The sequence below is a fragment of the Scyliorhinus torazame genome, chromosome 17 (assembly GCF_047496885.1).
Source record: "Scyliorhinus torazame isolate Kashiwa2021f chromosome 17, sScyTor2.1, whole genome shotgun sequence".
NCBI classification, from domain to species: Eukaryota; Metazoa; Chordata; class Chondrichthyes; order Carcharhiniformes; family Scyliorhinidae; genus Scyliorhinus; species Scyliorhinus torazame.
This window is the reverse complement of record NC_092723.1, coordinates 157423785-157447803: the sequence shown is the minus strand read 5'-3', so window position 1 is coordinate 157447803 and position 24019 is coordinate 157423785. Positions and strand designations below refer to the sequence as shown.

General features: G+C 46.2%; 1 protein-coding gene across 1 annotated transcript in view; it reads left to right on the top strand.

Annotated features, from left to right (window-relative positions):
- LOC140393480 (V-type proton ATPase 16 kDa proteolipid subunit c-like) overlaps positions 1 to 23433 on the top strand; it is a 43946-nt gene extending 20513 nt beyond the window's left edge. Inside the window, exon 4 of the mRNA XM_072479805.1 lies at positions 23330 to 23433. Coding sequence (XP_072335906.1) covers positions 23330 to 23433 — 104 coding nt within the window. The remainder of the gene's footprint in view (positions 1 to 23329) is intronic.
- The last annotated feature ends 586 nt before the right edge of the window (positions 23434 to 24019 follow it).

Sequence of the window (24019 nt, the reverse complement as noted above, 5' to 3'; positions counted from 1 at the left end):
CCTCCCTCCTCTTCTCTTCTTTTGTGGTTTCCCGCACCTTCCTTCCATTCTCCCCCCCCCCCAGTTGTGCAGTCCTTCAGTTCCTCATCTATCTTCTTTTTTTATTCTTAACTTACCCCTCGTTGCTGGCCTCAAACAGGTTTTGGAACATGCCGAAAAATTGCCCCCAAATATCCAGGAAGCCTTCCTCCGACCCTCGGATGGCATACTTAATCTCCTCCAGGTGGAGAAATTCCAAAAGGTCAGCGAGACAATCTGCAGCTGTGGGGGGGGTGCTGCTGATCGCCAGCCGAGCAGGATTCTCCGGCGTGCAATTAAGGAAGCGAAAGCAAGGGCGTTGGCCCCCTTCCCCTTGTGTAGTTCTGGCTTCTTCGCTACCCCAAAGATTGCCACTATCGGGCATGGCTTCACCCTCACCCCCACAACCTTGGATATTTCCTCGGAGAAGGCTGTCCAGAACCCAGCAAGTTTTGAACAAGCCCAGAACCTGTGGGTGTGGTTGGCCGGGCCCCTCTGGCACCGCTCACATTTATCCTCCACCTCCGGGAAGAACCTGCTCATTCGGGTTCTGGTCAGGTGCGCTCTGTGCACCACTTTGAGCTGCATTAGGCTTAGCCTTGCGCAGAAGGAGGTGGAGTTCGCCCTGCTCAGTGCATCACTCCAGAATCCCCACCCTACCTCTGTCCTCAGTTCGTCCTCCCAGTTTTGTCTGGTCTCATCCAGTGGTGTTCGAACTCTGTCCAGTAACTGTCCGTATATTTTCCCATATGGGCAGCACGGTAGCATTGTGGATAGCACAATTGCTTCACAGCTCCAGGGTCCCAGGTTCGATTCCGGCTTGGGTCACTGCCTGTGCGGAGTCTGCACATCCTCCTCGTGTGTGCGTGGGTTTCCTCTGGGCACTCCGGTTTCCTCCCACAGTCCAAAGATGTGCAGGTTAGGTGGATTGGCCATGATAAATTGCCCTTAGTGTCCAAAATTGCCCTTAGTGTTGGGTGGGGTTACTGGGTTATGGGGATCGGGTGGAGGTGTTGACCTTGGGTAGGGTGCTCTTTCCAAGAGCCGGTGCAGTCTCGATGGGCCAAATGGCCTCCTTCTGCACTGTAAATTCTATGTATGTATAGCCCCCCTTCTTGCTGCTTGTGCCTATCAGGTCCTCTATTAGTGTGGTTTCTAGGGCCCTGGGGTACTATACTGTCTCTTTGCGGAGGAAGTGTTTTATTTGGAGGTGTCTCATTTCCTATCCTTTTGCTAGTTTCCACTTCCTTGTCAGTCGTCCAGTGTCACCAGTCTGTGCCCTACGTAGAAGTCCCCGATCGTCAATGTGCTCCCATCCTGCCTACATCTTTTGAAGGTAGTATCTAGCATGGCTGGGGGGAATCTTTGATTGCCTCAGATGGGGTCCCCTATTGCGTGGCATGGGCACCGATCTAAACACGGGACTTTATTAATCATTAGTTTATAGTCCCTGCAAAGGTGGACCAACTTGTCGAGCTTGAAAATGGGGACTACTGGTGCAGCCCAGTCTGTGAACTGCACTGGTCATATTGTCCCAAGGCTCTCTAACCACTCAAGTTTGGTCTCTACTTTGGTAAGTAAAGCATATGGGTCAGGCCGTTCCCTGAAATATTTGGTAGGGTGTTCTTTTAAAAATAAATTCAGAGTACCCAATTCTTTTTTTTCAATTGAGGGACAATTTAGCGTGGGCAATTCATTTAGCCCGCACATCTTTAGGTTGTGGGGGTGAGATCCACGCAGACACGGGGAGAATGTGCAAACTCCAGATGGACAGTGACCCGGGTCCTTGGTGCCGTGGGCAGCAGTGCTAACCACTGTGCCAATGTGCCACCCTTGGGTAGGGTGTTAAATCATTGCCCTTGCACCCTTTATTCTACCAAGGCCTTCTTGGAATAATTCAGGTATTTGCCAATTACCTTGTACAGTCTACCGGTTCCTGGTTGAAATGTTTGTAGCCAGTCCAAACAGATCATCTAGAACCTGTCTCTGCCCAAGAGGCTGGGTCATGGTCCTCGTCCAGCTTTGAGCGGGAGTTGGGCCATCTACTGCCCATAGGTAACCAGGGTCATAGTGGTCCCCATAATCTTCAAATGGGAGAGAGCAGAAGTAAAAAATTAAAAAGCAAATGGTGTTTATGCAGTTATAACAACAAGTATTTTTGATAACTAAGTTATATTTAAAGAATATAGCACTAACCTTAGTCCTTTGGATTATGAATGCTCCTGTAAGTACTGCACTGTATTCCAGGGACTAATGGATTCATCATATATATAAAGTCTTGTAGAGAAGGCAGAGCCAGAGTCATGAGTTTGATCACAAGTTGTCACCAAGTTTCCCAGGTCCTACTTTGATAAGGGCATTGGCAGCTCATGAGAGAGAATACCTGTACCATGCCTCTCACTCCACTCCAGTTCCTCGCTCAGGGATTTTCTACTTTTATTTGTTTTCTAATTTCCTTTTATCGTCGTCTGCTGTGGAAACCAAGGCTTCTTTCAAGGACAGAACAGGATTGGCAACGCATTGGTGCCTCAGCTGAGTAACCATGTTCCACTTGTCAGCTCAGGTGGGCTGGATCTTTCACTGACTCACTGGGTCTTACACTGACTCTGGATCTTTCACTGAGTCATTGGATCTTGCACTGACACTGGGTCTTACACTGACACTGGAGCTTACACTGACACTGGGTCTTACACTGGCTCTGGATCTTTCACTGAGTCACTGGATCTTGCACTGACACTGGATCTTACACTGACACTGGGTCTTGCACTGACACTGGATCTTGCACTGACACTGGATCTTGCACTGACACTGGATCTTGCACACACTGGATCTTACACTGACACTGGATCTTACACTGACACTGGATCTTGCACTGACACTGGATCTTGCACTGACACTGGATCTTACACTGACACTGGATCTTGCACTGACACTGGATCTTGCACACACTGGATCTTACACTGACACTGGATCTTACACTGACACTGGGTCTTACACTGACACTGGATTTTAAACTGACACTGGGTCTTACACTGGCACTGGATCTTACACTGACACTGGGTCTTACACTGACTCTGGATCTTACACTGACACTGGGTCTTACACTGACACTGGATCTTGCACTGACACTGGATCTTGCACACACTGGATCTTACACTGACACTGGATCTTACACTGACACTGGATCTTGCACTGACACTGGATCTTGCACTGACACTGGATCTTACACTGACACTGGATCTTGCACTGACACTGGATCTTGCACACACTGGATCTTACACTGACACTGGATCTTACACTGACACTGGGTCTTACACTGACACTGGATTTTAAACTGACACTGGGTTTTCACTGACACTGGGTCTTACACTGACACTGGATCTTTCACTGACACTGGGTCTTACACTGACTCTGGATCTTACACTGACACTGGATTTTACACTGACACTGGGTCTTACACTGACTCTGGATTTTACACTGACACTGGGACTTACACTGACACTGGGTCTTACACTGACACTGGATCTTTCACTGACACTGGGTCTTACACTGACTCTGGATCTTACACTGACACTGGGTCTTACACTGACACTGGGTCTTACACTGACACTGGATCTTGCACTGACACTGGATCTTACACTGACACTGGGTCTTACACTGACACTGGGTCTTACACTGACTCTGGATCTTACACTGACACTGAGTCTTACACTGACTCTGGATCTTTCACTGACACTGGGTCTTACACTGACTCTGGATCTTACACTGACACTGGGTCTTACACTGACACTGGGTCTTACACTGACACTGGATCTTACACTGACACTGGATTTTACACCGACACTGGGTCTTACACTGACACTGGGTCTTACACTGACATGGGTCTTACACTGACACTGGATCTTATACTGACTCTGGATCTTACACTGACACTGGGTCTTACACTGACTCTGGATCTTACACTGACACTGGGTCTTACACTGACTCTGGATCTTACACTGACACTGGGTCTTACACTGACACTGGATCTTATACTGACTCTGGATCTTACACTGACACTGGATCTTATACTGACTCTGGACCTTACACTGACACTGGGTCTTCCACTGACTCTGGATATTAAACTGACACTGGGTCTTACACTGGCACTGGATCTTACACTGACACTGGGTCTTACACTAACTCTGGATCTTACACTGACACTGGGTCTTACACTGACACTGCATCTTGCACTGACACTGGGTCTTACACTGACACTGGATTTTACACTGACACTGGGTCTTACACTGACACTGGATCTTACACTGACACTGGGTCTTACACTGACACTGGATTTTACACTGACACTGGGTCTTACACTGACTCTGGATTTTACACTGACACCGGGACTTACACTGACACTGGGTCTTACACTGACACTGGATCTTTCACTGACACTGGGTCTTACACTGACTCTGGATCTTACACTGACACTGGGTCTTACACTGGCTCTGGATCTTTCACTGAGTCACTGGATCTTGCACTGACACTGGATCTTACACTGACACTGGGTCTTGCACTGACACTGGATCTTGCACTGACACTGGATCTTGCACACACTGGATCTTACACTGACACTGGATCTTACACTGACACTGGGTCTTACACTGACACTGGATTTTAAACTGACACTGGGTTTTCACTGACACTGGGTCTTACACTGACACTGGATCTTTCACTGACACTGGGTCTTACACTGACTCTGGATCTTACACTGACACCTGGTCTTACACTGACACTGGGTCTTACACTGACACTGGATCTTGCACTGACACTGGATCTTACACTGACACTGGGTCTTACACTGACACTGGATCTTTCACTGACACTGGGTCTTACACTGACTCTGGATCTTACACTGACACTGGGTCTTACACTGACACTGGGTCTTACACTGACACTGGATCTTGCACTGACACTGGATCTTACACTGACACTGGGTCTTACACTGACACTGGGTCTTACACTGACTCTGGATCTTACACTGACACTGAGTCTTACACTGACTCTGGATCTTTCACTGACACTGGGTCTTACACTGACTCTGGATCTTACACTGGCACTGGGTCTTACACTGACACTGGGTCTTACACTGACACTGGATCTTACACTGACACTGGATTTTACACCGACACTGGGTCTTACACTGACACTGGGTCTTACACTGACATGGGTCTTACACTGACACTGGATCTTATACTGACTCTGGATCTTACACTGACACTGGGTCTTACACTGACTCTGGATCTTACACTGACACTGGGTCTTACACTGACTCTGGATCTTACACTGACACTGGGTCTTACACTGACACTGGATCTTATACTGACTCTGGATCTTACACTGACACTGGATCTTATACTGACTCTGGACCTTACACTGACACTGGGTCTTCCACTGACTCTGGATATTAAACTGACACTGGGTCTTACACTGGCACTGGATCTTACACTGACACTGGGTCTTACACTAACTCTGGATCTTACACTGACACTGGGTCTTACACTGACACTGGATCTTGCACTGACACTGGGTCTTACACTGACACTGGATTTTACACTGACACTGGGTCTTACACTGACACTGGATCTTACACTGACACTGGGTCTTACACTGACACTGGATTTTACACTGACACTGGGTCTTACACTGACTCTGGATTTTACACTGACACTGGGACTTACACTGACACTGGGTCTTACACTGACACTGGATCTTTCACTGACACTGGGTCTTACACTGACTCTGGATCTTACACTGACACTGGGTCTTACACTGGCTCTGGATCTTTCACTGAGTCACTGGATCTTGCACTGACACTGGATCTTACACTGACACTGGGTCTTGCACTGACACTGGATCTTGCACTGACACTGGATCTTGCACTGACACTGGATCTTGCACACACTGGATCTTACACTGACACTGGATCTTACACTGACACTGGATCTTACACTGACACTGGATCTTGCACTGACACTGGATCTTGCACACACTGGATCTTACACTGACACTGGATCTTACACTGACACTGGGTCTTACACTGACACTGGATTTTAAACTGACACTGGGTCTTACACTGGCACTGGATCTTACACTGACACTGGGTCTTACACTGACTCTGGATCTTACACTGACACTGGGTCTTACACTGACACTGGATCTTGCACTGACACTGGATCTTGCACACACTGGATCTTACACTGACACTGGATCTTACACTGACACTGGATCTTGCACTGACACTGGATCTTGCACTGACACTGGATCTTACACTGACACTGGATCTTGCACTGACACTGGATCTTGCACACACTGGATCTTACACTGACACTGGATCTTACACTGACACTGGGTCTTACACTGACACTGGATTTTAAACTGACACTGGGTTTTCACTGACACTGGGTCTTACACTGACACTGGATCTTTCACTGACACTGGGTCTTACACTGACTCTGGATCTTACACTGACACCTGGTCTTACACTGACACTGGGTCTTACACTGACACTGGATCTTGCACTGACACTGGATCTTACACTGACACTGGGTCTTACACTGACACTGGATCTTTCACTGACACTGGGTCTTACACTGACTCTGGATCTTACACTGACACTGGGTCTTACACTGACACTGGGTCTTACACTGACACTGGATCTTGCACTGACACTGGATCTTACACTGACACTGGGTCTTACACTGACACTGGGTCTTACACTGACTCTGGATCTTACACTGACACTGAGTCTTACACTGACTCTGGATCTTTCACTGACACTGGGTCTTACACTGACTCTGGATCTTACACTGACACTGGGTCTTACACTGACACTGGGTCTTACACTGACACTGGATCTTACACTGACACTGGATTTTACACCGACACTGGGTCTTACACTGACACTGGGTCTTACACTGACATGGGTCTTACACTGACACTGGATCTTATACTGACTCTGGATCTTACACTGACACTGGGTCTTACACTGACTCTGGATCTTACACTGACACTGGGTCTTACACTGACTCTGAATCTTACACTGACACTGGGTCTTACACTGACACTGGATCTTATACTGACTCTGGATCTTACACTGACACTGGATCTTATACTGACTCTGGACCTTACACTGACACTGGGTCTTACACTGACTCTGGATATTAAACTGACACTGGGTCTTACACTGGCACTGGATCTTACACTGACACTGGGTCTTACACTAACTCTGGATCTTACACTGACACTGGGTCTTACACTGACACTGGATCTTACACTGACACTGGGTCTTACACTGACACTGGATTTTACACTGACACTGGGTCTTACACTGACACTGGATCTTTCACTGACACTGGGTCTTACACTGACTCTGGATCTTTCACTGACACTGGGTCTTACACTGACTCTGGATCTTACACTGACACTGGGTCTTACACTGACACTGGGTCTTACACTGACACTGGATCTTACACTGACACTGGATTTTACACCGACACTGGGTCTTACACTGACACTGGGTCTTACACTGACACTGGATCTTATACTGACTCTGGATCTTACACTGACACTGGATCTTATACTGACTCTGGACCTTACACTGACACTGGGTCTTCCACTGACTCTGGATATTAAACTGACACTGGGTCTTACACTGGCACTGGATCTTACACTGACATGGGTCTTACACTGACACTGGATCTTATACTGACTCTGGATCTTACACTGACACTGGGTCTTACACTGACTCTGGATCTTACACTGACACTGGGTCTTACACTGACACTGGATCTTATACTGACTCTGGATCTTACACTGACACTGGATCTTATACTGACTCTGGACCTTACACTGACACTGGGTCTTCCACTGACTCTGGATATTAAACTGACACTGGGTCTTACACTGGCACTGGATCTTACACTGACACTGGGTCTTACACTAACTCTGGATCTTACACTGACACTGGGTCTTACACTGACACTGGATCTTGCACTGACACTGGGTCTTACACTGACACTGGATTTTACACTGACACTGGGTCTTACACTGACACTGGATCTTACACTGACACTGGGTCTTACACTGACACTGGATTTTACACTGACACTGGGTCTTACACTGACTCTGGATTTTACACTGACACTGGGACTTACACTGACACTGGGTCTTACACTGACACTGGATCTTTCACTGACACTGGGTCTTACACTGACTCTGGATCTTACACTGACACTGGGTCTTACACTGGCTCTGGATCTTTCACTGAGTCACTGGATCTTGCACTGACACTGGATCTTACACTGACACTGGGTCTTGCACTGACACTGGATCTTGCACTGACACTGGATCTTGCACTGACACTGGACCTTGCACACACTGGATCTTACACTGACACTGGATCTTACACTGACACTGGATCTTGCACTGACACTGGATCTTGCACTGACACTGGATCTTACACTGACACTGGATCTTGCACTGACACTGGATCTTGCACACACTGGATCTTACACTGACACTGGATCTTACACTGGCACTGGGTCTTACACTGACACTGGATTTTAAACTGACACTGGGTCTTACACTGGCACTGGATCTTACACTGACACTGGGTCTTACACTGACTCTGGATCTTACACTGACACTGGGTCTTACACTGACACTGGATCTTGCACTGACACTGGATCTTGCACACACTGGATCTTACACTGACACTGGATCTTACACTGACACTGGATCTTGCACTGACACTGGATCTTGCACTGACACTGGATCTTACACTGACACTGGATCTTGCACTGACACTGGATCTTGCACACACTGGATCTTACACTGACACTGGATCTTACACTGACACTGGGTCTTACACTGACACTGGATTTTAAACTGACACTGGGTTTTCACTGACACTGGGTCTTACACTGACACTGGATCTTTCACTGACACTGGGTCTTACACTGACTCTGGATCTTACACTGACACCTGGTCTTACACTGACACTGGGTCTTACACTGACACTGGATCTTGCACTGACACTGGATCTTACACTGACACTGGGTCTTACACTGACACTGGATCTTTCACTGACACTGGGTCTTACACTGACTCTGGATCTTACACTGACACTGGGTCTTACACTGACACTGGGTCTTACACTGACACTGGATCTTGCACTGACACTGGATCTTACACTGACACTGAGTCTTACACTGACTCTGGATCTTTCACTGACACTGGGTCTTACACTGACTCTGGATCTTACACTGACACTGGGTCTTACACTGACACTGGGTCTTACACTGACACTGGATCTTACACTGACACTGGATTTTACACCGACACTGGGTCTTACACTGACACTGGGTCTTACACTGACATGGGTCTTACACTGACACTGGATCTTATACTGACTCTGGATCTTACACTGACACTGGGTCTTACACTGACTCTGGATCTTACACTGACACTGGGTCTTACACTGACTCTGGATCTTACACTGACACTGGGTCTTACACTGACACTGGATCTTATACTGACTCTGGATCTTACACTGACACTGGATCTTATACTGACTCTGGACCTTACACTGACACTGGGTCTTACACTGACTCTGGATATTAAACTGACACTGGGTCTTACACTGGCACTGGATCTTACACTGACACTGGGTCTTACACTAACTCTGGATCTTACACTGACACTGGGTCTTACACTGACACTGGATCTTACACTGACACTGGGTCTTACACTGACACTGGATTTTACACTGACACTGGGTCTTACACTGACACTGGATCTTACACTGACACTGGGTCTTACACTGACACTGGATTTTACACTGACACTGGGTCTTACACTGACTCTGGATTTTACACTGACACTGGGACTTACACTGACACTGGGTCTTACACTGACACTGGATCTTTCACTGACACTGGGTCTTACACTGACTCTGGATCTTACACTGACACTGGGTCTTACACTGACACTGGGTCTTACACTGACACTGGATCTTGCACTGACACTGGATCTTACACTGACACTGGGTCTTACACTGACACTGGGTCTTACACTGACTCTGGATCTTACACTGACACTGAGTCTTACACTGACTCTGGATCTTTCACTGACACTGGGTCTTACACTGACTCTGGATCTTACACTGACACTGGGTCTTACACTGACACTGGGTCTTACACTGACACTGGATCTTACACTGACACTGGATTTTACACTGACACTGGGTCTTACACTGACACTGGGTCTTACACTGACATGGGTCTTACACTGACACTGGATCTTATACTGACTCTGGATCTTACACTGACACTGGGTCTTACACTGACTCTGGATCTTACACTGACACTGAGTCTTACACTGACTCTGGATCTTACACTGACACTGGGTCTTACACTGACACTGGATCTTATACTGACTCTGGATCTTACACTGACACTGGGTCTTACACTGACATGGGTCTTACATTGACACTGGGTCTTACACTGACTCTGGATCTTACACTAACACTGGGTCTTACACTGACACTGGATCTTATACTGACTCTGGATCTTACACTGACACTGGGTCTTACACTGCCTCTGGATCTTACACTGACACTGGGTCTTACACTGACACTGGGGTTTACACTGACACTGGGTCTTACACTGACACTGGATCTTTCACTGACACTGGGTCTTACACTGACTCTGGATCTTACACTGACACCTGGTCTTACACTGACACTGGGTCTTACACTGACACTGGATCTTGCACTGACACTGGATCTTACACTGACACTGGGTCTTACACTGACACTGGATCTTTCACTGACACTGGGTCTTACACTGACTCTGGATCTTACACTGACACTGGGTCTTACACTGACACTGGGTCTTACACTGACACTGGATCTTGCACTGACACTGGATCTTACACTGACACTGGGTCTTACACTGACACTGGGTCTTACACTGACTCTGGATCTTACACTGACTCTGAGTCTTACACTGACTCTGGATCTTTCACTGACACTGGGTCTTACACTGACTCTGGATCTTACACTGGCACTGGGTCTTACACTGACACTGGGTCTTACACTGACACTGGATCTTACACTGACACTGGATTTTACACCGACACTGGGTCTTACACTGACACTGGGTCTTACACTGACATGGGTCTTACACTGACACTGGATCTTATACTGACTCTGGATCTTACACTGACACTGGGTCTTACACTGACTCTGGATCTTACACTGACACTGGGTCTTACACTGACTCTGGATCTTACACTGACACTGGGTCTTACACTGACACTGGATCTTATACTGACTCTGGATCTTACACTGACACTGGATCTTATACTGACTCTGGACCTTACACTGACACTGGGTCTTCCACTGACTCTGGATATTAAACTGACACTGGGTCTTACACTGGCACTGGATCTTACACTGACACTGGGTCTTACACTAACTCTGGATCTTACACTGACACTGGGTCTTACACTGACACTGGATCTTGCACTGACACTGGGTCTTACACTGACACTGGATTTTACACTGACACTGGGTCTTACACTGACACTGGATCTTACACTGACACTGGGTCTTACACTGACACTGGATTTTACACTGACACTGGGTCTTACACTGACTCTGGATTTTACACTGACACTGGGACTTACACTGACACTGGGTCTTACACTGACACTGGATCTTTCACTGACACTGGGTCTTACACTGACTCTGGATCTTACACTGACACTGGGTCTTACACTGGCTCTGGATCTTTCACTGAGTCACTGGATCTTGCACTGACACTGGATCTTACACTGACACTGGGTCTTGCACTGACACTGGATCTTGCACTGACACTGGATCTTGCACTGACACTGGATCTTGCACACACTGGATCTTACACTGACACTGGATCTTACACTGACACTGGATCTTACACTGACACTGGATCTTGCACTGACACTGGATCTTGCACACACTGGATCTTACACTGACACTGGATCTTACACTGACACTGGGTCTTACACTGACACTGGATTTTAAACTGACACTGGGTCTTACACTGGCACTGGATCTTACACTGACACTGGGTCTTACACTGACTCTGGATCTTACACTGACACTGGGTCTTACACTGACACTGGATCTTGCACTGACACTGGATCTTGCACACACTGGATCTTACACTGACACTGGATCTTACACTGACACTGGATCTTGCACTGACACTGGATCTTGCACTGACACTGGATCTTACACTGACACTGGATCTTGCACTGACACTGGATCTTGCACACACTGGATCTTACACTGACACTGGATCTTACACTGACACTGGGTCTTACACTGACACTGGATTTTAAACTGACACTGGGTTTTCACTGACACTGGGTCTTACACTGACACTGGATCTTTCACTGACACTGGGTCTTACACTGACTCTGGATCTTACACTGACACCTGGTCTTACACTGACACTGGGTCTTACACTGACACTGGATCTTGCACTGACACTGGATCTTACACTGACACTGGGTCTTACACTGACACTGGATCTTTCACTGACACTGGGTCTTACACTGACTCTGGATCTTACACTGACACTGGGTCTTACACTGACACTGGGTCTTACACTGACACTGGATCTTGCACTGACACTGGATCTTACACTGACACTGGGTCTTACACTGACACTGGGTCTTACACTGACTCTGGATCTTACACTGACACTGAGTCTTACACTGACTCTGGATCTTTCACTGACACTGGGTCTTACACTGACTCTGGATCTTACACTGACACTGGGTCTTACACTGACACTGGGTCTTACACTGACACTGGATCTTACACTGACACTGGATTTTACACCGACACTGGGTCTTACACTGACACTGGGTCTTACACTGACATGGGTCTTACACTGACACTGGATCTTATACTGACTCTGGATCTTACACTGACACTGGGTCTTACACTGACTCTGGATCTTACACTGACACTGGGTCTTACACTGACTCTGAATCTTACACTGACACTGGGTCTTACACTGACACTGGATCTTATACTGACTCTGGATCTTACACTGACACTGGATCTTATACTGACTCTGGACCTTACACTGACACTGGGTCTTACACTGACTCTGGATATTAAACTGACACTGGGTCTTACACTGGCACTGGATCTTACACTGACACTGGGTCTTACACTAACTCTGGATCTTACACTGACACTGGGTCTTACACTGACACTGGATCTTACACTGACACTGGGTCTTACACTGACACTGGATTTTACACTGACACTGGGTCTTACACTGACACTGGATCTTTCACTGACACTGGGTCTTACACTGACTCTGGATCTTTCACTGACACTGGGTCTTACACTGACTCTGGATCTTACACTGACACTGGGTCTTACACTGACACTGGGTCTTACACTGACACTGGATCTTACACTGACACTGGATTTTACACCGACACTGGGTCTTACACTGACACTGGGTCTTACACTGACATGGGTCTTACACTGACACTGGATCTTATACTGACTCTGGATCTTACACTGACACTGGGTCTTACACTGACTCTGGATCTTACACTGACACTGGGTCTTACACTGACTCTGGATCTTACACTGACACTGGGTCTTACACTGACACTGGATCTTATACTGACTCTGGATCTTACACTGACACTGGATCTTATACTGACTCTGGACCTTACACTGACACTGGGTCTTCCACTGACTCTGGATATTAAACTGACACTGGGTCTTACACTGGCACTGGATCTTACACTGACATGGGTCTTACACTGACACTGGATCTTATACTGACTCTGGATCTTACACTGACACTGGGTCTTACACTGACTCTGGATCTTACACTGACACTGGGTCTTACACTGACACTGGATCTTATACTGACTCTGGATCGTACACTGACACTGGATCTTATACTGACTCTGGACCTTACACTGACACTGGGTCTTCCACTGACTCTGGATATTAAACTGACACTGGGTCTTACACTGGCACTGGATCTTACACTGACACTGGGTCTTACACTAACTCTGGATCTTACACTGACACTGGGTCTTACACTGACACTGGATCTTGCACTGACACTGGGTCTTACACTGACACTGGATTTTACACTGACACTGGGTCTTACACTGACACTGGATCTTACACTGACACTGGGTCTTACACTGACACTGGATTTTACACTGACACTGGGTCTTACACTGACTCTGGATTTTACACTGACACTGGGACTTACACTGACACTGGGTCTTACACTGACACTGGATCTTTCACTGACACTGGGTCTTACACTGACTCTGGATCTTACACTGACACTGGGTCTTACACTGGCTCTGGATCTTTCACTGAGTCACTGGATCTTGCACTGACACTGGATCTTACACTGACACTGGGTCTTGCACTGACACTGGATCTTGCACTGACACTGGATCTTGCACTGACACTGGATCTTGCACACACTGGATCTTACACTGACACTGGATCTTACACTGACACTGGATCTTGCACTGACACTGGATCTTGCACTGACACTGGATCTTACACTGACACTGGATCTTGCACTGACACTGGATCTTGCACACACTGGATCTTACACTAACACTGGATCTTACACTGGCACTGGGTCTTACACTGACACTGGATTTTAAACTGACACTGGGTCTTACACTGGCACTGGATCTTACACTGACACTGGGTCTTACACTGACTCTGGATCTTACACTGACACTGGGTCTTACACTGACACTGGATCTTGCACTGACACTGGATCTTGCACACACTGGATCTTACACTGACACTGGATCTTACACTGACACTGGGTCTTACACTGACACTGGGTCTTACACTGACACTGGATCTTACACTGACACTGGATTTTACACCGACACTGGGTCTTACACTGACACTGGATCTTGCACTGACACTGGATCTTACACTGACACTGGGTCTTACACTGACACTGGATCTTTCACTGACACTGGGTCTTACACTGACTCTGGATCTTACACTGACACTGGGTCTTACACTGACACTGGGTCTTACACTGACACTGGATCTTGCACTGACACTGGATCTTACACTGACACTGGGTCTTACACTGACACTGGGTCTTACACTGACTCTGGATCTTACACTGACACTGAGTCTTACACTGACTCTGGATCTTTCACTGACACTGGGTCTTACACTGACTCTGGATCTTACACTGACACTGGGTCTTACACTGACACTGGGTCTTACACTGACACTGGATCTTACACTGACACTGGATTTTACACCGACACTGGGTCTTACACTGACACTGGGTCTTACACTGACATGGGTCTTACACTGACACTGGATCTTATACTGACTCTGGATCTTACACTGACACTGGGTCTTACACTGACTCTGGATCTTACACTGACACTGGGTCTTACACTGACTCTGGATCTTACACTGACACTGGGTCTTACACTGTCACTGGATCTTATACTGACTCTGGATCTTACACTGACACTGGATCTTATACTGACTCTGGACCTTACACTGACACTGGGTCTTACACTGACTCTGGATATTAAACTGACACTGGGTCTTACACTGGCACTGGATCTTACACTGACACTGGGTCTTACACTAACTCTGGATCTTACACTGACACTGGGTCTTACACTGACACTGGATCTTACACTGACACTGGGTCTTACACTGACACTGGATTTTACACTGACACTGGGTCTTACACTGACACTGGATCTTACACTGACACTGGGTCTTACACTGACACTGGATTTTACACTGACACTGGGTCTTACACTGACTCTGGATTTTACACTGACACTGGGACTTACACTGACACTGGGTCTTACACTGACACTGGATCTTTCACTGACACTGGGTCTTACACTGACTCTGGATCTTACACTGACACTGGGTCTTACACTGACACTGGGTCTTACACTGACACTGGATCTTGCACTGACACTGGATCTTACACTGACACTGGGTCTTACACTGACACTGGGTCTTACACTGACTCTGGATCTTACACTGACACTGAGTCTTACACTGACTCTGGATCTTTCACTGACACTGGGTCTTACACTGACTCTGGATCTTACACTGACACTGGGTCTTACACTGACACTGGGTCTTACACTGACACTGGATCTTACACTGACACTGGATTTTACACTGACACTGGGTCTTACACTGACACTGGGTCTTACACTGACATGGGTCTTACACTGACACTGGATCTTATACTGACTCTGGATCTTACACTGACACTGGGTCTTACACTGACTCTGGATCTTACACTGACACTGAGTCTTACACTGACTCTGGATCTTACACTGACACTGGGTCTTACACTGACACTGGATCTTATACTGACTCTGGATCTTACACTGACACTGGATCTTAGACTGACTCTGGACCTTACACTGACACTGGGTCTTACACTGACTCTGGATCTTACACTGACACTGGGTCTTACACTGACATGGGTCTTACATTGACACTGGGTCTTACACTGACTCTGGATCTTACACTAACACTGGGTCTTACACTGACACTGGATCTTATACTGACTCTGGATCTTACACTGACACTGGGTCTTACACTGCCTCTGGATCTTACACTGACACTGGGTCTTACACTGACACTGGGGTTTACACTGACACTGGGTCTTACACTGACTCTGGATCTTACACTGACACTGGGTCTTACACTGACACTGGGTCTTACACTGACACTGGATCTTATACTGACTCTGGATCTTCCACTGACACTGGGTTTTACACTGACACTGGGTCTGACACTGACACTGGGTCTTACACTGACTCTGGATCTTACACTGACACTGGGTCTTACACTGACACTGGGTCTTACACTGACACTGGATTTTACACTGACACTGGGTCTTACACTGACTCTGGATCTTACACTGACACTGGGTCTTACACTGACACTGGGTCTTACACTGACTCTGGATCTTACACTGACACTGGGTCTTACACTGACACTGGGTCTTACACTGACACGGGGTCTTACACTGACACTGGATCTTATACTGACTCTGGATCTGACACTGGGTCTTACACTGACTCTGGATCTGACACTGACACTGGGTCTTACACTGACTCTGGATCTTACACTGACACTGGGTTTTACACTGACACTGGGTCTTACACTGACACTGGGTCTTACACTGACTCTGGATCTTACACTGACACTGGGTCTTACACTGACACTGCGTCTTACACTGACTCTGGATCTTATACTGACTCTGGATTTTACACTGACACTGGATCTTACACTGACACTGGATTTTTGTGTGGAATGTCGGATTTTCGGTATATCGGATTGTAAGTATTTGGTGTGGTAAGTTTTAAAAGCCTGGGTTAGAGTGTTTCTGACTGCTGAAGTCATGTTTTAAAATAATCTTGGTTTGAAAGACAACAAAAGTTTTAGGAGCCCGAGGTGCAATTAACCATCATAAAAGCTTGGGCTAATGCAATTTTGTTTTGGTTAAGGGGCTTTCCTGGGGAGTTAATTTGTTTTCAGCTTTGTGAGATGATGTCATTGCTGGGTGGAGCTAGTGCATCAGGGAGATGGAGAAAGTTAGTTAAGTTAGCTAGTTAAAAGTGATTAACTGTAAGTTAGTTAAAGTGATTAACTGTATTTAAAGCAGGGCAGCACGGTGACACAGTGGTTAGCACTGTTGTCTCACGGCGCTGAGGTCCCAGGTTTGATCCCAACTCTGGGTCACTGTCCGTGTGGAGTTTGCACATTCTCCCCGTGCTTGCGTGGGTTTCGCCCCCACAACCCAAAGATGTGCAGGGTAGGTGGATTGTCCATGCTAAATTGCCCCTTAATTGGAAAAAATGAATTGGGTACTCTAAAATTTGAAAACAAAATGTATTTAATGCACTGCTGACTTGTCTGAGGACAAGGGGGAGCTGAAACAAAGCAGTTGAAAACAGTTCTTGAAGACATCCAGCCATAGTTTCAGGAGGGGTTTGGATCGGAGTCAGATCTGTTCTGTAAAGCAGTGTCAAGAGATCTCTTGTCATAATATCCACTCATGTATATAATGAGATGCAGAGCCTCAGTGATTGACACACAGGATGACGAGTAAGCACACAACACAGTGCAGCCAATCACCAGACAGGACACTACCACTATAAAGCCAGAGGGCACTAGGTTTCCCGCTCTCTCGGGACCCAGCCACTGAGACTGTCAGAGTCCACGAGCTAGCAAGTGCAAACACCATGAGGTAGCTAGTAAGTCTGGTCAGGCTAGTACAAGGTCTCCAGTCAGTTCAGTATAGTGTCGACCCACAGCTGAATATGTATATCAGTTCTATCGTTGAATAAAACAGTGTTGGATCTTCTCCAGTGTTAGACGTCTGTTTCTAGCTTCCCTGCATCGAGTGCAGTCCACATCGAACCTACCTGCCTAACACATCATCTCTTTCTCAAAGAATAACGATGTAAAGCAAGCGTTCTTCTGAGCCTTTGGTACTTAGGATGGATTGAGTTCAGATGGTCTATTTTCTTGTTAAGTGGGAATAAAGATAGCAAGTAAGGGTATTCACTGTATTGATTAGTATTGTTTGAGAGGTAATTGTAAACTATTTTCGAGTGTGATGTTAAAGATTTGAATACTATGTTAGTAATGTTTTGTTTTCAAATACCAAATCCCTATTTTTCCTGGGGCGAAGTATTCTTTCCTCACAGTCTTACAAAATTAAAACAATATATTGGAGTTTCAGTCCAGTACCCTAGCCACTGTTGGGGTCTGGTTTGTAATCGTAATATCTTACACTGACACTGGATCTTAAATGGAATAATTGGATCTTACACTGACAATGGATTTTTCATAGAGTCATTGCATCTTACACTGACACTGGATCTTAAACTGATTCACTGGATCTTAAACTGAGTCACTGGATCTTAAACAGAGTCACTGGATCTTACACTGACACTAGATCTTACACTGAGTCACTGGACCTTGCATTGACACTGGATCTTACACTGACACTGGATCTTTCACTGAGTCACTGGATTTTGCACTGAGGGAGGGAGCTCACATTGGAATGTCAAGCACCATATCCTTCTATTTTACAGGAAGGACCACTAATCTGTAGTCTTGTATTCTGTTTTCATGCAGTCACCAATTTAAGACTGTTTTATACTTGCATCGACCTTTTTCATTGACATTAGCTTCACAACTAGTGAACAGTGCGAGCCTGTAGACAAACGTGGCGATCATGTGCACACAGCAAGATCCCATGAACAGCAGGTGAGATGAAGGCTGTGCTCCACCCACTGTTTTTGGGCACTCCCCGCATTTGTTTTATCCATCAGTTACTTTTTGTTCTTTTGCTTAGTTACTAATTTACACCCAGCATCACGCCAACATCTGAGGCGGATGCTGGTCCAATCCTGCACGCGTAAATAAGCGTGCAGGTCACAAACTCCCCCCCAAAAAGTAACATCAAATAGTGCGACCTTATAAAAGGAGCAGGTGAGATGAATGGTGGTATTTGGCCGCAGGAGGAACGTTGACCAAGAGATTTGATCTCTGACAGTGCAACAGAATCTGTAATGCCCCCTTTGCATATCAGCTGGTAACTGTGTTTAACACCACTCTGGGGCACATCCTCTCTGAAAAGGCTGCCCTCCCCCAGTGCTCCGCTAGAGTCTCAATCACAGCAGGTACCCAACTCATGGTGTGGGGTTGTATGTGTTCAAATCTCTCATGGCCTCACCCCGCTCTATTTCAGCAACCTCCTCTCACCCAATAATTGCAGATCTCTGCATGCTTCCAATTCTGGCCACTTGCACATCCCCGATTTCCACCACTGTTCTGCCTCTGGCTGAACAAGTCTTCAATTCGCTCCGTAACCTCTCACTCCTCTTTCTCTCTCAAGACTCACGGTGGTGCAGTGGTTATCACTGCTGCCTCATGGCACCAAGGACCCAGGTTCGATCCTGGCCCCAGGTCATTGTCCGTGTGGAGTTTGCACATTCTCCCTGTGTCTGTTTGGGTCTCACCCCCCACAACTCAAAGATATGCAGGCCATGCATAATTCTCTCTTAAGACTCAACCCTCCCTCTTTGACCCCACGTTTCTTTTGTGTCTTGGTATCGCTCTCATTTAAGCATTGCTGGGCTCTCACAATGTGAGTCATTCCATTTAGTTATTTCCTTGTTCCTTCATCAGCATTCATATGGGTCGAATGTTAACCTAACTCCACCAGAAACTGATGGCATTGGAACAGCTGTCGATTTAACACTGCTGACATCACACGTTGGATGTTTTATACAGATTAGAAGCTCTATACAATTATTGCTATAGGGTTTGAATCCACAGCCTACTGAGTGATGGGGCTGATAAATGGCATATATTTAAAGCATTTCTCGCCACACACAACCAGTTGCTTCAATCAAGTTAGAATCAATGCAGATATCAAGTGCCACTGGAATTAACTCCAGTTTAATTGAGTGGCTGCTTTACAGACTCTTTGCCACCCAGCTCTTGTCAGTAATGTGCAGCCATTTATCTGGGGTAATTCAATCCTCTGTTCAGTTAATCCGGAGCAATGGCTGCAGCTGCAGAAAGGGTGGTCTGTCAGGAGAACGACAGGGCTGTTTCCGGGGAGAGTGGGATCTCGGTTTCACACCTCTACCTCCTTTTCTCTGGGAAAGGGCGGGGAAGAATCTGCCTCCTGAGCCACCTTGACGATGGGTTTGTCAGCTGCCATGGAGTGTGCTGTGTGGTGGGAGCCGAGGCTGGTGTGTGTGACTGGGTGATCCAGGCGGCTGCTTTGCTAACACGTTACTGCAGCACTGCAGCGATGTGGGAGAGCCCGCCCGCCACAGCTTTTCACCTTCATTCTTGTCCAGCAGCTGACGCATTATGACTCAGGAATGAAGCCGGGAGATGTGAGCAGGAATGACCGAGGTTTCTGCTGCCCGGGTCTCCGCCTGGTCAAATCCTGACAGCACTGTGTGAAATTCCAGTACTCTCTCATTTTATTTTAGGTTCACAGCGTCTGCAGCTTAAAAAATTAATAACCCTATTTATGTGCACTCTGACCCAGTGTTGTCGGTTTAAATGTATTCCTCGTGTTTTTGTGTGTGACACCCATCCTGTATAAGCGATGTGACTATATGCTGTAGAATTGTTCCGGATTTTGACCCCCCCCCCCCCCCCCCACTTCTCCTTTTCGAACCGCTCATTCATTTTAAAACAGCGAGGACACAGCCTCCACAGTTATTCATTCCCACTCACTGAACCAGTGGAAACAACAATTCAACATGATCCTCCCCCTGGCCAACAAACGTGATGAAGCCACTGCTGGGCTGTCGTGATGTGCATCATTTCATTTCGTTTTCCCCCCATTTGTTTTGTCTGCATCTCATTTTAATCTAACCACCGGAAACTGATAGGATTGGAACAGCCGCTGATTTAACTTTCTGCTGGTTTCAACAGTGTAAATCAGGTTGCTGACCCCAATATATTCGCTTCTTTTGCTCATCCACCATCCTATTATTCTATATTTGTCTATCTGAAATGTCTAATGTCCATCATGAATCTTTATATATATATATATATATGTATATGTGCATCTATGTGTTTATATATATAGTATCTATAGATTCGGCCTGATGTACCTGGGCTGGCCCTCTCAAAGAGCAATTTACTGAATCCCATTCCCCCCACTTTTTTCCAGTAGCCCCACAAATTTGCATCATAAGCAAATCTGGCTACAGTACGATCCGTCCCTTCACCCTAGTCATTAATGTAGATTGTAAGTAGCTGAGACCTCGGTGCTGATCCCCATGGCACCCCATTAATTAGTTTGCCAACCTGAAAATTACTCATTTATCCCAACTCTGTTTCCTGTTCACTAGCCAATCCTCTATTCATGCTAAGATGTCACCCTAACACCATGAGTTCTTATCTCGTACAGTAACCTTTTATGAGGCACCTTATTGAATGGCTTTTGCAAATCTAAATACACTGGTCATGTGCCAAGACATAAAAGAGATCCTAAATGCTTTTAATCAGATCTTACCTTTTTGCTTACTTAAAAAGTGGACTTTGTGGAACCAAAAGATGGTTGCTACCGGTCACATGATCTACAAGGTCATATGCCAGATGATTAGGTGCTGTAAACCATATATAATAGGACTCTGTGTCTCCAATGAGGAGGTTAAAAAGTAGAAGACCAGGAAACCAGTTTATTTTGGATGACCCAGGCTGAAACCACCCATTCTACTTACCAGCACCATTCCAACATGCCCCCACCATCCTGGTTGACTTTAGGTCACTGATTATAGGGTACATGACTGCACAGCAATAGTCCAAGTGCCAAAATGAAGCCAGGTATCACTGGCTGGGAAGTGGCATCTTGGGATGATCTATAGGCCTTGGAACCATCTGGTTGTGGCTATTTAGATCTGTAACTGTTTTAGTTTATCTTCTCAATATTCACAGCTCACTCATGGGGCAGGGAAACTAAGTAAACACTGCTATTTCAGAGCGACACAGCACAGAGGACAAAACTCCACCATAGCAACAGTATCAGTTGCAACGACAAATATTCTAGCTCTGAAATGCTTAACATTTGATCCTGCTGAAGGCTAGTTTGCCTGATGGTTCACCCTGTTTAGTACTAAATGGCATGGATTGGGACATCATGGGTCAATCCTTGGTTTGTGATGAGTTAGAAAGACTTGACTTATATAGTACCTATCATGACTTTAGGACCAACCAAAGCATTTCACAACCAATTGAGTACTTTATTTAGAAGTGTCAACACTGATTGCTATGAAGGAGTGGTGTCCTCTATGCTGTGTCACTCTGTGGGACACATGGTAATGAATTTGGTGTGCATGGGAAAATTACCATGCATAGGACACCACAGTTAGCCTCAATACACCTAGGTTAATGAGAACTCAGCAGAATTCCCTTTGCAATCAGTAGCCAGTGAGTACAGCGCTGAGATTGGCTCTTTTACATTCCTGCCTCCATTACTGATCAGCTGACTCACAAGCAGTGAATGGGCCATAAGCCAAGGACTGCACACATTCATGGGATTGTACCACAGCATTTGGTGAGGACTACAGAACAGAATCTGCTGGAGGATCTGAGGCACATAACCTGAAACCTAAAGAATAATGCTGGGTGTGTTTACAGGAACTGAATATATTGCTTTCATTGTACACAGTACCAGTTTACAGTGCACAGCCCATGATGATGACATTACGTTAATCCGCAGCTTTCAACAAACTTACAACTAGCCCACTGTTAGTGTGCTCTGGATGTTCTTTAAGACAAGAAAGGGTTTGCATTTACGTAGCCTCTTTTGCACCTTCAGGATCATCAAAGTGTAACACAATGAGTTACCTTTCGAAGTGTAATCTGGTGAAACTCGGCAGTCAGTTTACACACAGCCAAATTCTCCAAGTGCAATTTGAGCATATAATATTAGGTTGTTCAATGGATGAAACAATTGCAAAGACACCAGAAGATTTCCCCAGCTTTTTCAGATAGTGGCAAAAATTATTTACATCCAGCTAAGATGGAAAACTAAGTTTCAGTTTGTGGATCATCTAAAATGCAGCAGCAGTGAACTTTCAGATTACATGTTGGTGCACCCAGACAAGGAACTGTCTGAGATGAGTCAATTGAACTAACTGAGGCAAGCTGACACTGAGGACCATATCAACAAGTCAGAATCAAGATAGAATGCAGAGTAATAAATTTCTACCCAAAAACAAGTCAGTCAGCCCACAAAAACAAAATGTGGTGGTTTTATTATTGTCCCCATGTTTTCAAAAAGTACAGTACAATTGAGCTAAGTGTGATTTATTTGGGTTTTTACAC